Below are 15,384 nucleotides of genomic sequence, written 5' to 3' on the forward strand. Positions count from 1 at the left end.
AAATAAATTAGGCCATGCATCAAATCCACCTCAATGCGGTCAGTGCCAGTGTCGGTCCAGTACAGGTTTCTGGCCACCCAGTCCACAGCAATGCCATCTGGATGGTTGATCTCTGTGGTAACCAGCATCATGGCATTACTGCCATCAATGTGGGATCGTCGGATGGCCCGAACCTCATCGTCTGTCCAATAGACGTAACCCTCAACAGGGTCGTAATCAATAGCGATGGCATGTCGAATGTCATTAACCTGTATGAGCAAAGTATAAAAAAAATGAATACAAAAGAGTGCCCATAAGAAGTCTCAGTGTGGCGACTGTGTGGTCACTCACAAATGAAATTTGATTGATTGATTGACAAGACTGATAAGTTTACCTGTAGCACTATGTCAGTAAAGTCTGGCAGATCCAGTGAGATTCTTCGCAGGTCAGTGCGTCGAGCCAGCAATAAGACGTGCTCTGCTCCTACATAAACACAAAAGTTGAATTCAACATTGATTCCTGTTGATTTTAGCAGCACTAAAGTACTCATTGGAGAGTTTGTTACAGCTTTGTTTGGTCCTATATTTGTTATGATATTAATTTATACACTGCTGTGGTGGTATCTTTCTTGATGTCCTGCTCAAAACAGACTAATCCTCCATCATGTACCATCTATGAAGAAGAGGTGATGGATGTGGTTATATTTCTTTCATTTAGAAGGGCACTTGGATGGTGTGGTGGAGAAAATGCATTAAGTTGTAGAACAAACAAGAGACTTTGAAAAAAGTTCAAAATTAAAGCGATATATGCAGATTTTATTCATGCCCATATTTTCCCAATCTATGACAAATATCAGAAAATAGTCTATTCCATGAATGCAAAAAATAAGCCTTATGACATTTGGGTTATCACACCTGATTCGAAGTTAAGCCCAGGGCAGCTGGGTGACGGTCCGGAGGGGGCATAGTGCTAGTCTTAAAAAGCCCACGATTAAAGAGCCACCAGCTCACGCTTCAAATAGATTCTCTACACTCAGCGAGGCACCCACTGATAAACAAACTCTGATTATTGGCGACTCGGTTCTGAGAAACGTCAGGTTAGCGACACCAGCGACCATATTTAATTGTATCCCAGGCGCCAGAGCCGGCGACATCGCATCTAAACTGAAGCTGCTGGCTTAAACTAAACGTAAATACAATAAAATCATAATTCACGTCGGCAGCAATGACTCCCGGCTTCGCATGTCGGAGATCACTAAAGTGAATGTTGAGTCGGTGTATGCTTTGTTATGAGAGACGGCGTTCATCCCACTTGGGATGGATCAGCTCTCTTAGCTAGGAATATTACTAAGTCTATAACATGACAACCCATAGCTGGAAGCAGAGCTGCAGTGCTACACACTTCTCTGCGCTCCCTCTGGATCAGTCACAAAACCCTATAGAGATTGTGTCTGTCCCCCGTCCGATTAAATTATTGAAATTAAACAATAACAGAGTGAGAACTCCACACAATAATCTAATACAAATTAAAATAACCTCTGAAACAACACAGGGAACTAAGACTTTTAAATGTGGTCTTTTAAATATTAGATCACTGTCAACTAAGGCTCGTTTAGTTAATGAACTAGTCTCCGATAACAACATAGATTTATTATCCCTCACTGAGACGTGGCTGCATCCTGATGAATATGTCAGTCTAAATGAATCTACTCCCCCCAGTCATATCAATTCACAGGTTCCTAGAGAAATTGGGCGAGGAGGTGGAGTTGCTGCTATTTTTAACTCCAGTCTATCAATTAATCCTAAACCCTCTACTCAGCTACAAGTCATTTGAATGTCTGGTTCTTAGTCTTCCACGCCAATCCAGGAACCACCAACAGCCAATCATATTTGCCGTAGTTTACCATGCTCCCAGGGCTTATACTGAATTTTTAAAGGAATTCCCTGAGTTTTTTTCAAACTTAGTCCTAAAGACCGATAAAATTATTATTGTTGGTGACTTTAATATTCATGTTGATAATAATAAAGATTGCCTTAGCGTAGCATTTAGTTCAATACTAGACTCAATTGGTTTCAGTCAGTGTACACCAACCTACTCATTGTTGTAACAACACACTTAACCTTGTATTATCGTACGGTGTCGGAATTGAACATTTAACAGTGCTTCCGTGAATCCAGTTGTATCAGACCATAAATTAATAACCTTTGATTTATCAATAACTGAATATATGCCACTAATAAAAAACTAATTTTCTAGATGTCTACCTGATAGTGCTGTAGCTAAATTTAAGGAAATAATTCCAATTACATTTAAACCCGTATTATCCGTAGATATAAACAACAAATTCTTTAAAAACCCGAGCTCCATTGAGATCGACCACCTCGTCGATAGCTCTGCAGACTCATTGCGATCGACAATAGATTCAATAGATAGATGGATAGATAACTTTATTCATCCCCGAAGGGAAATTAAGTCGTCATAGCAGCCGGTATTGTATTGTATTGTATTGAATAAAATAAAATATTGCGGTAGAAACAATAAAAACAGAAACACAAGATAAATGGGTAGATAAGTTGCAGTGGCAGATGATGGTAAGTACTGATGTAATGATGGTAATGTTATTGTTACAGTATATGAAAATAGTACAGTATATATAGTATATAATATATATTTATATATGAAAGTAATTATACCAATATAATAGCAGTATATAGTAATAATAGCAGCAACAGTATATATAATAATAATAATAGTAAAATATAATAATAATATCAACAACATGTACACATGTATAAATATGTGTATATAGACTTATCTATACAAAGAATATATAAAGAGTATGATATAATATATGATATATAGTACGGGTATAAATATAAGTATTTGGCGATACAATAGATAATATGATATACTATTAGAGTGTAAGAATATGTAGACTGAGTGTGCAAAAGACAATATTATTGTATAAAGTGATGAATTGAGAAAGGTATATTTAGTGCAGTTCTGTGATGACGATTTCCTGTATCGTTCCTTAGAGCAGCGGGGTTGAATGAGTCTGTGGCTGAAGCTGCTCCTTAGCTTGTCCAGTGTTATGTGGAGGGGTGAGAGGGATTGTCCATGATTGCCAGCAGTTTTGCCAGAATCCTGTCCTCCACCACCTCCTCCAGGGTGACAAGCTTAGAGCCAACCACAGACTCTGCCTTCCTAATGAGTTTTTTCAGTTTGTTGGCGTCCTTAGCCTTGATGCCCGCGCCCCAGGACACCACAGCAAAGAAGATGGGGCTCGCCACAACAGACTTATAGAACATCTGCAGCATCTTGTTGCAGACATTGAAGGACCTGAGCCTCCTCAGGAAATAAAGCCGGCTCAGGCCCTTCTTGTAGACGGCCTCTGCGTTGGTGGACCAGTCCAGTTTATTGTCAGGTGTGACACCCAGGTACATGTATGCAGGGACCACCTCCACAGCCGTCCCACCAATGCAGACAGGAGAGGGAAGGGGCTTGTTCCTCCTGAAATCCACCACTTCACAAAGCTGTCAACCAGGTCCCTGTACTCAGCCTCCCCTTCGCCCTCAACACACCCCACAATGGCCGTGTCATCAGACAACTTCTGCAGATGACACGTCTCTGTACAGTGCTTAAAGTCAGCAGTGTATGTTGTGAAGAGGAAGGGGGACAGCACAGTTCCCTGGGGGGCCCCGATGTTACTGATCAGACGATCAGACACAGTTCTGTAATCTCACAAACTGCGGTCAGCCCGTCAGATAGTCATCGACCCAAGCGATGAGGGGAGCACTCACCTGCATGCCCTCCAGTTTGGCCTTCAGCAGTCTGGGCTGGATGGTGTTGAAGGCGATGGAGAAGTCGAAAAACATGATCCGGACTGAGGTGTTGGGTCTGTCCAGGGAGGAGTAAGCCTTCTGCAGCAGGTAGATAATTGCATCATCAACCCCAACATGGGGCTGATATGCAAACTGCAGGGGGTCTTGTGATGGGCACACCAGAGGTCTGAGGTGGGCCAGGACCAGTCTTTCCATGACCTTCATGATGTGAGAGGTCAGTGCCACCGGCCTGTAGTCCTCCAGTGCAGCAGGACGTCCTTTTTTGGGCACTGGGACCAGGCAGGATGTTTTCCAGAGCACTGGCACTCTCTGAAGGTGTAGGCTCAGGTTGAAAAGGTGATGGAGAACTCCACAGAGCTGGCTGGAACATGCCTTCAGCACACAAGGGCAGCTTTCCTCGGTTTGAGCCTCTCCAGCTCTCTCCTCACCTGGCTGGCTGTGATGTGGAGTCCAGACTGGGGGGTGGGGGATGTCAGTGGTGGGTTTAAGGGTGGTGCAGAGATGTGTGTTGCAGGAGGTGGTGGGGGGCTGTGGGGGATGTGAGGATGTCCTAGGGGTGGGAGGTGTGAAAAGGTCTGTGGTAAAGGCCAGCGGGGGGGTGGGGGTAGATGGTGACGGGGGTGGAGGGGGGCAGGGGGTGATGGGGGGAGGTGGGGGGTTGTTGCTCAGAGATGCAGTAGAGGCAGTCTTAGAGTCAGTGGAGTCAGTGCAGGGTCAGCTGGGGGTGGGGGGGTTGGAGTTGAACCTATTGAAGAACGTGTTCAGCTCGTTCGCACGTCGTTCATCCCCAGCTGCTCCCCCATCTCTCCTCTTGAAACCAGTGATCTCCTTCATACCACTCCAGACGTCCCTGGTGTTGTTTTCCTCCAGTTTTCTTCTGAAGTTGTCCTTGCTCTCCCTGATGCTGCGCTTGAGCTCCCTTTGAACCCGTTTGAGTTCTGCTCTGTCCCGTGATCTAAAGGCCCTCTTCTTCTTGTTGAGAAGGGCCTTCAGGTCGCTTGTAACCCACGGCTTGTTATTTGGGTAACAGCGGACCTCTTTAGTGAGGATGGTGTTATCGATGCAGAACCCAATGTAGGGTTGGGAGTGTGGATGAGAGGGAAGCATGATTAAAGTCACCTGTGATGATGATGAAGGCCCCGGGGTGTTTTGTCTGTAATCCTGCAGTCACAGTGTGGATGACGTCACACGCTGCTTCTGCGTTCCCAGATGGAGGAATGTAAACATTGATGGCGAAAACACTGGTAAACTCCCTCGGCAAATAATATGGACGAAGTCCGACGGAACCTGACACCACCTGTTGTTCATGAGCACGGCGAGTCCTGTTAGGATTTCAAATTCTAGCTGGTATTTGGGTCTGACTGAAACTATTTGCAACTAAAGGGGGGGGAAGCATGATCAGTTTGAACCGGATATAAGGTCTTTATTCAAATGATTTATAAATAACCCTTGTGCATATTGTTAATAATGAATCTTATAATTGTTCTGAATTCTAACTTTTGGTATTAAACCATTATTCCCTTAGACTCATCCAAATATATTTCAAGCAGCTGTCTGATTAAGTTCTGGAGGTCGGACAGAGTGACTTTGTTGACATTGTTTTGTCTCGTTGTTTTGGTTTCGAGGATCCTAATGTTTACATCAACAGGACATTGTTTGAATATAGCAGGAACATCATATTCCTTTCTCCAATGGCCTACATGGCATCAGCTGTGTCAAGGCCTTTCATGAAGAGAACATTTTGCTTAGCAACTATCAGAGTAGTAGAAGCGTCACAGAGAGCGGCTTCTTGTCACTTCCTGGATTTCTGTGCCAAGAGGCGTGGACATGCCTGTGCACCAACAAGGGAGAACCAAATTGATTTGCGGTGACTCCCCTTCAATCTTTCATAACCAATCATATTATATCTACTGTTATAACTATATCAAACCCCTTTTGTTTGGGGCCATTATTAACTACCTATTGCTAACTTAATTAGCCTAGGCTGTGATAATTGTCCATAGCTATGTTGTTCAACTTTCATTGCATCTCAATAAATATTTAAATTGGACCAGTCCGGCTCTTCTCATATTTAGGATAAACCAACACGCCTGACAGTCCCCCTCCTTTCTTCTTGCCGGTCGCAATGGTGTCTCTGTCGGCTCGAACCGTCTGGAAGCCGGGAATGGTGACGTTGGAGTCCGGTATCTGCTCGTGCAGCCACGTTTCCGTGAGACACACAATACTGGACTCCCTGTACTCCCTCCCTCTGCAGTGATGACTGCAGGGACGAAGGGCTTAAACTTCCTCTTATCCATCCTCTGTTTAAGCCCCGCTGTGCAGCCCCGCCGTCTCCTCTTTAGTTCCTCCGGGATGGTGGGTCTCTCTCCGGCCAAGAGGGTAGTGTGCCTCAGGGCGATCAGCTGGTCGCGGGTGTAAACAATGCCGGCGTGTGTTGCAGGCATTCCCCCAGTGATCCGAAGAGACCGAAGTGCGGTTAAGGTTATAAAAAGTGTCCAATAAATTTCAAAAGCATCTCGTGCGGAACGAAGATGCACAGAGTAGTGCAAAAATAAATATAAAAAACAAATAGCAAACGTTATAAAAAAAAACACAAAAAACCAGCAGTAATACCAGGAGCTGCTACGACAGGCACCCGTTAGTACGGCGCCATTTTGTGAGCAAATACATAGCCCCTCTAAAAAAGAATAAAGTCAAACATAGTAAATTAGCTCCGTGGTATAATTCCCAGACAAATGAGTTAAAACAATTATAAGAAAATAAGAAAGGAAGTGGTGCTCCAGCAACCATGTTGAAAACCTCAGACTAGAACAATAGTGTTAAATAATATAGAAAGGGTTAGGCAAAAGCCACCTGCTATTCAAAACTAATAGAAGAGACACTGTAGCCAGGCTGACAGAGAGTCACACCTCCACCGAACCCAGTATTCCTCGATCCCTAAATAGCAATATCTTTATGACCTTTTTTAATGATAAAATTCTAACTATTAGAAATAAAATCAACCATCTCCTGCCCTCAATTGGCACTCCAAACAACAGAGATCTCAGAAACGGCTAAGAATCCTACCCATTACTTAGAAAGCTTTTCTCTGATCACCTGTGATCAGTTTACCAAAATAATCTCAGGTTCTAAAACAACCACCTGTATCTTAGATCCCGTTCCCACAAAATTACTTAAAGAAATTCTGCACTTAATTGATAGTTCGTTACTTAACACAATCATCTGGTTATGTACCACAGTCTTTTAAAATAGCAGTAATCAAACACCTTCTCTAAAAAAAAAAACCATAGACTCAGAGGTTTTAGCCACCTATCTAATCTTCACTTCATGTCTAAAATCTTAGAAAAAGTGGTAGCCAATCAGCTGTGTGAGTTTCTCCAGGAAAATAATATATATGAAGACTTTCAGTCGGGGTTTAGAGCCAATCACATTACAGAGACAGCCTTGGAAAACATCACTAATGACCTTCTAATAGCTTCAAATCAGGGACTTGTGTCTGTCCTCGTTCTGTTAGATCTCAGTGCAGCATTCGACACAATTGACCATGACATTTTATTACAGAGACTTGAACAGTTAATTAGCATTAATGGAACCGCCCTTAACTTGTTTAAATCGTATTTTTCTGATCGCTCCCAATTCGTGCAAATGAATGATTAGTCCACAAACTAGTCCACGCCTTTGTTACATCGAGACTGGACTATTGTATTTCATTATCATCAGGCTCCAGCAGTAAGTCGTTAAAGACTTTACAGCTTGTCCAAAATGTCCTGACGAGAACAAAGAAAAGAGAGCACATTTCTCCAGTATTAGCATCGCTACACTGGCTTCCAATTAAATCTAGAATAGAATTTAAAATTCTCCTCCTCACCTTCAAGGCCCTTAATAATATAGCGCCTTTTTACCTTAAAGAGCTGTAAGTACCTTATAAACCCACTAGAGCACTCCGCTCCCAGAATTCAGGCCTACTTGTCGTCCCTAAAGTCTCTAAAAGTAGAGTAGGAGCCAGAGCTTTTAGCCATCAAGCCCCTCTGCTGTAGAATAATCTACCACTTTCAGTTCGGGAGGCAGACACCATCTGTTCGTTTAAGAGTAGGCTCAAAACCTTCCTTTTTGATAAAGCTTATAGTTAGAGCTAATTAGTGCGGCAGAACATAACTTGTTCTATTTTATGTTATATGACACACAGAGCTTCTTTTTCCAGCTTCTCCTTCCTCTTCTCCATCCCTATCCCCCTTCCCCGGAATCCCTTTGCTTTATCACCCGCAGATCCAGGGCCTCTGTGGCCGCACCATGGATTGCGGTTTGAGGATCGCGCACCGGGGGTCGCAGTGATGGATCGTGGTGTTGGTGGCGGACCCTGTGTCGCGTTGGCAATTGGTACGGGCGGTGGACCAGGATCGCGGTGGGTCCTGGTGGGCGGCGGTGGACGGTGACTGAGGTCTGGAGTGGTATCTGGTCTGGATGGTGGATCGTCCTACTGGTTGCTGACCATGGACTGTGATTGCAATGGGACTGCTTGGCATGTCATTTTGGGGTTGTCCTTCGGGATGTTTACCCTCATCAATGCTGATAAAAACTTTAATCTGGATGATGTTATCCTACACGTGGCATCTATTGCACTTCTGTCCGTCCTGGAAGAGGGATCCCTCTTTGAGGTTCTTCCTTCGGGCAGGAGGCTGCGGTTCATCAGGCCCAAAACCGCCCGCCACAAGACCAGCTTCTTCCCATCCGACTCAGACTTTTATTCCACCCCCACTACTCAAGGATGTGTTAAATTAATAAATTAACACATTATCTCATATTATATTATATAACATTGCATATTGCAATCGGACACTGTTTACTGTTTTGCATTTTGCATTTCACTTTTTATATTTTTTATCTTTCATATATTTTATTCAGAAATGTTTAAGTCAAAATAAATGCTACTTTGTAAAAATATTGGAAAAAAGTGAGTAAATAAGTAAACAGTAAGTAAATATATACTGGTTTTCAATTTTTTATTGCTTTTCCTATGTATGTTGTATTTGTTGCGTTTTATGTTTCTATGTTCATTGTAAGCACCAATAACCAGAGCAAATTCCTTGTAGGTGTAAACCACCTTAGCAATAAAATACTTCTGATTCTGATGTGGCTCTCTCTGAGGTTTCTACGTATTTTTACCCTGTTAAGAGGGTTTTTAGTAGTTTTTCCATGCTCTTGCTAAGGGTTAAGGACAGAGGATGTCACACCCTGTTAAAGCCCTATGAGAGGATTTGTATTTTGTGAATATGGGCTATACAAATAAAATTTGATTGATTGATTGATTAAGCTTAATTAAAAAAAGACAGAGAGCTGTGAAGGGGGGCAGCACAGGGCCGCTGGTTGGACTCAAACCCGGGCCGCTACGGGTGAAACTTAATTTAATTACATTTAATGTATAAAATGCCAAATCATAATAAATATTATCTCAAGGAACTTTAGATAGTAAGGTCAAACCTTTAAAAAATTTGCAAGCACTTTGGCAACATTATACACTACAGGGAAATTTCTGCTGTAGGGTACCTGTAGGGTAAAATGCCTGCTCATTTGTCCAAAGTCCCACAGATCCATATACATCTATAAGCTTTTATCCTTGTCTCTCACACCCCTGGCTTTGACCAGACATATGTAAGCGGTTCAAAGTATCTGTCTATTCCCTAATCTGCCTCATCCTACTCATCTTTGTCTCACATTTCAGATCAATTCATTTGAATCCAAAGACAAAGCCACAACTGCAGAGCAAAAAAATACTGACCTTTCCAAGAGATCCAAAAAAATATTTTATAAAAAAAAAGACATTCTAATGCGTGTTATATACATTTTGTACATTCCCACATTAAAGGTTTCAATGCACAAGCCGACACACAAAGTGTCGGCTTAAACGTCAAAAACACATAGAATCAAAATCTGACATCTGTCAGCCTCAGCACTGATTTAGATTAAACATCAAGATTTGTTCCATGGTTTCCTAAATGGATGAGGCAACAGGACAACAAGACAATTTAAGACTCCTGACAGACAGTCTCACACTCTTACACACATTCTGGTGCCAGAGCAACAACAAACACCTCCAATTTAACCAGCCAAGTAAAACAAATGAGAAGCTGGGTAACAAAGACAAAAACAAACACTTATTGCATTTTTTTTTTTTTGGACACTCATTAAAACGTTGCATTCCCTGCCTCCTACCGCTGACCTAAACCATGATATATTGCCTAATCCCTAGCTAACTCTAACTTAAACCCTAAAACATGAAAAATTGAAAAAAAGTATCAACCATAAAAATGTCTCCAAAAGAACATTTTGAAACATAAATTTGTCGAGGCAGCCATAGAAAAACATGAATGCACACATGCACAACAAACTGCTGACTGACACAGTAGAGCTTTCTTGTTTTGATTTTCAACCAAATTGGAATGACAGGGCATGCTTCATTCAATTTTAATAGATTCAGCGTACACAGATGCACTCTATTCAACAGAGATGCACTCAAGCATTGTTTTTTTTTGCAGAATAAGGTTCTATTGTTCTAGCATCGTGGGAATCAATATGGTAACTGGTCTGTTAGTGTCCCAGTTACAAGCAGAGAGGTAACTTTCTCTTGTTTTAAAGCTAATGCACTCTGTGCCGCATCACTAAAGAGAACCAAACACAATAATAATGGAGGTCACAAAACAGACTGTGTCGAAGTAGTATCTAACGCGCATATAAAAACCAATTATCAAATCAATTGAAGGCATGTTGGGACATCTTCCGAGTTGTGGGTCCTCTACTCTTCTCTCTGTACACCAACTCTCTCGGCTCCTTCATTTCTGAAACACAGGTAGCAGGGGGAATTTCTGCCTGTCTGACTGACATCTCTCTGTAGATGTGCACACTGAAAATTAACCTTGTCAAAACCAAATTACTTTACCTTCCAGGGAAAGGCTCTCCCAGCCATGAACTTATTATAACCATTGACAACTCTGTGGTAGCCCCAACCCAGACAGCAAGGAACCAGGGTGTGACAGTCAACTCTCCCTAACTTGCTGCAACAACCCATTCCTGTAGATATATGCTGCACAACATCAGTAGAGCACGTCCCCCTTCTCACTCAGAAGGCGGCGCAGGTTCTGGTCCAGCCTATGGTCATAGTAGTGCTATCCAACCTCTGCAGCCCATCCATAATGCAGCAGCTCGACTGGCCTTCAACCTACCAAAGTTTATGTACACTACCTCACTCCCTTCACTGGGTACCAGTGGCTGCCGCCTGCGTTTCAAGACAATAGTACTTTCATACCGTGCTGTGAACGGATCAGGCCCAGTCTACTTCCAGGACCTGGTTTAGCCTTACACCCCAGCCTGTCCACTCCAATTTCCATCTGTAAATACGTTTGCTGATACCTCACTGCGGGAAAAAAAACAAAATCACGACTGTTTGCTGTCCTGGCTTCTAAATGGTGGAACGAGCTCCCCATAGACATCAGGAAGACAGAAAGTGGTCACCCTTTCTGCCGAGGGCTAAAGACATATCTAGCCAACTAAACTTTGGCTGAGAAGATGATGTCTAATAAACCACCGTCATCTCTGGTGTACATATACATTTTTTTACAAATATTCAGTTTGGCCGCACTTATTTTGCACTTTGATGTAGCACTTACAGTTTGGCTTTTTTGAAGCAAATTGTTCTTACGTGATTCTTGCTGTTTTTGGTTTGTAACCACATGGTTGAATGCACTTATTTTAAGTAGCTTTGGATGAAATAGTCAGCTAAATGTAATGTACTAGCTATTTTCTCATGTGCTATGGAAATGGCTTTGTTGTTATGCATGACCAAATAATGAAAGTTCATCCATGGTGAGATAATGTATCAGTTAAAAGGTCTAGGAAAAGGAGTAATTCCAAGAGAAATAATAACATGTCGGTTATATGTTAGAAATCTAAACCTTCTGTCAATAGTCTTTGGTCTATAAGGAAGCAGAGACCGTTTTTAGTGGCGGCTTAATGTCCACAACCAGATGTCTTAAAAAGGTGAGCTGTATAAGCGGTTATAGATAAGAGTATATTGTATTGTCTACGCTTAGGGGCTTTCATATCGGACTCATATGCACACAGAAAGAGAGGCACCAACTCTAACTCTTTTGCATGTTTCACCAGTGGCAAGACGTAAGGACACAATGTGATTTAGTTATGCATACTTTAGGCTTAACTATCCAATAGGATGCCAACACCTACACATAAGGTGGAGAGTGACACAAATTTTAGCAGTTGAAATGGGTGACGTAATTAGAGGGAGATAAATGCTGATACTGTGGGAGACATCCTGAGACTTGGGTGTGACAATTGCTAATGTGACTGTTAGCATTTATAACTGACAGCTAACTTGTTATTAGGGCCCGAGCACCGAATGGTGAGAGGCCCTATTGAATCTGTAAGGATTTTTATTATTAGGGCCCGAGCACCGAATGGTGAGAGGCCCTATTGAATCTGTAAGGATTTTTATTATTATTATTATTATTATTATTATTATTATTATTATTTCCCTTTGGGGGGCTTTTTCAGGGTCTAGACATGCTCAAAAAGTTATGAAACTTTGCAGGAAATTCAAGGTCTGCGGATATTTTAGTATTCTGGAGTAATTGGAATTGGGCGTGGCAAAATGGCTCTACAGCGCCCCCTGGAACCAGCCCCTAGGTTTCCACATAACGGATTTTCATCAAAATCTGGATATAGGTGTATCGTGACCAGTCATGAAAAAAAGTCTCATGGAGCATTATGAAAAACGCAACAGGAAGTCCGCCATTTTGCTTTTAGTGGCCATTTTGGCAATATCCCACATTTTTACTTTTACGTACTTGTCCCAGGGCTTTCATCAGATCAACTTCAAATTCAGATGAGTGTCATCACAACAAGATGGAGATAAAAAATGATTGAGGGATTTTTTTTTTATCACACCGTGTGACCGTGGCATGGCGTTAAAAATTGGTTACACGCCATCAAAACACGGGCATCTGTATCTCGGACATACATGTTCCAATCAAGTCCAAACTAGACATGTAAGACAATAGTCCCCGCCTGATGACATCTATGCATAAATGATGACTTAAAACCGCAGCGCCCCCTGGTGGCAACAGGAAATGTCTTGTTTTTTGCTTGTCTTACACTTGGATGAATTTCTCCTCATCCACTGACCTCAACCATGTCAAACTGTATCAAATGGGTCCCAAGACATTGACAATGAAGACATAAGATTACCGTGACTTTTCGTCAAACGCCATATGAATGGCGTGGCATTAAAGTTCATCAACTCGCCGTGAAACACGAAATTGCTGTAACTTCAGTGTTCATGATTCTATCTCTCTCAAACTACATGTGTGTAACAAAAGCCCCCCCCTGAAGATATTCATATGGTTTTAAGAAATGGGCGTGGCAAAAAAACTGACCAGCGCCCCCTATAGGGCAACCCCGGCACTACGATGGCCGACATTTATACAAATCTATCGGGACATGTGTCGTGTCATAACAAACAAAAAAATATCTTGGATAGGTATGCTTGACCAAACAGAGAGGCCGCCATTTTGAATTAAGTGGCCATTTTTTTTCCATATTCCACATTTTTACTTGATGCACTTGTCCCAGGGCTTTCATCAGATTAACTTCAAATTAAGATCAGTGCCATCACAACAAGATGGAGATAAAAAGTGATTAAGAGATTGACCTTTCGTCACACCGTGTGACCGTGGCGTGGCGTCTTGAGTTTGATTAAACGCCATCAAAACACGAGGTTCTGTATCTCGGACATACATTGTCCAATCGAGTCCAAACTAGACATGTAAGACAAGGGTGCCATCCTGATGACATCTACACAGAAATTATGAATTGAAATTACAGCGCCCCCTGGTGGCTACAGGAAGTGACATGTTTTATACTTTGATGAACTGCTCCTGGCTGATTTACAATATACAGCTCAAATCAGATCAGTCAAGTCATTAGATCATGGTCAGAATTGTGACGTTTCCTCAAACCGTGTAAACATTGATGTGCGGCGAAGGATTTTCCTTCGCCAAAGGACACGATGTTATCATAACTCCACTGTGCATTGTCCTATCACTACCAAACTTCTGTCACATGATAAGAGTACAAGCCTGAACAGCTCTATGTGTCAATATTTCCTCAGTGTCATAGCGCCACCTGCTGATTCGCCAGGAAACAGGAAGTACTTTGTTAATCCACTCTGCATTATCCAACCGGCTCCAAACTACTGACCTATGATCACAATACTGATCTGAACAGCTCCACATATAAATATTAGTTCAGGGTCATAGCGCCACCTACTGATCAGTGTGAAAATTAAGTTGTGTTAACATTGTCCAATTGACACAAAATTGCTCACGCTACATCAGAGCGCCTACATGAACAGATATATATGTCTGTGCGTAATAAAAGTGATGGCGCCACCTACTGGCAAGCCTACTGCCGCAGAGCGCAAAACGCATGCAACGTGGAGAAGTGCATGCTCGATCGATGATGTGCGCTTGGTCATCGATCGCTCTCTCCACCGACCGCAACAGGCTTCAACGTGCGGGTGCTCGGGCCCGCAAGTGCTACAACGTAGCCCTAGTTATTATTATTAGGGCCCGAGCACCGAATGGTGAGAGGCCCTATTGAATCTGTAAGGATTTTTATTATTATTATTATTATTAGGGCCCGAGCACCGAATGGTGAGAGGCCCTATTGAATCTGTAAGGATTTTTATTATTATTAGGGCCCGAGCACCGAATGGTGAGAGGCCCTATTGAATCTGTAAGGATTTTTATTATTATTATTATTTCCCTTTGGGGGGCTTTTTCAGGGTCTAGACATGCTCAAAAAGTTATGAAACTTTGCAGGAAATTCAGGGTCTGCGGATATTTTAGTATTCTGGAGTAATTTGAATTGGGCGTGGCAAAATGGCTCTACAGCGCCCCCTGGAACCAGCCCCTAGGTTTCCACATAACGGATTTTCATCAAAATCTGGATATAGGTGTATCGTGACCAGTCATGAAAAAAAGTCTCATGGAGCATTATGAAAAACGCAACAGGAAGTCCGCCATTTTGCTTTTAGTGGCCATTTTGGCAATATCCCACATTTTTACTTTTACGTACTTGTCCCAGGGCTTTCATCAGATCAACTTCAAATTCAGATGAGTGTCATCACAACAAGATGGAGATAAAAAATGATTGAGGGATTTTTTTTTTATCACACCGTGTGACCGTGGCATGGAGTTAAAAATTGGTTACACGCCATCAAAACACGGGCATCTGTATCTCGGACATACATGTTCCAATCAAGTCCAAACTAGACATGTAAGACAATAGTCCCCGCCTGATGACATCTATGCATAAATGATGACTTAAAACCGCAGCGCCCCCTGGTGGCAACAGGAAATGTCTTGTTTTTTGCTTGTCTTACACTTGGATGAATTTCTCCTCATCCACTGACCTCAACCATGTCAAACTGTATCAAATGGGTCCCAAGACATTGACAATGAAGACATAAGATTACCGTGACTTTTCGTCAAAC

The 15,384-nt window shown here is 42.3% G+C and overlaps 1 protein-coding gene across 1 annotated transcript in view; it reads right to left on the reverse strand.

The window, feature by feature from the left end:
• Positions 1–15,384, reverse strand: part of lrp5 (low density lipoprotein receptor-related protein 5) — a 79,847-nt gene that overhangs the window by 34,561 nt on the left and 29,902 nt on the right. Inside the window, exons 8-9 of the mRNA XM_062390320.1 lie at positions 374–462; positions 30–248 (exon numbers count right to left, since the gene is read on the reverse strand). Coding sequence (XP_062246304.1) covers positions 30–248; positions 374–462 — 308 coding nt within the window. The remainder of the gene's footprint in view (positions 1–29; positions 249–373; positions 463–15,384) is intronic.

This window comes from Platichthys flesus, chromosome 6, assembly GCF_949316205.1.
Source record: "Platichthys flesus chromosome 6, fPlaFle2.1, whole genome shotgun sequence".
Lineage (NCBI taxonomy): Eukaryota > Metazoa > Chordata > Actinopteri > Pleuronectiformes > Pleuronectidae > Platichthys > Platichthys flesus.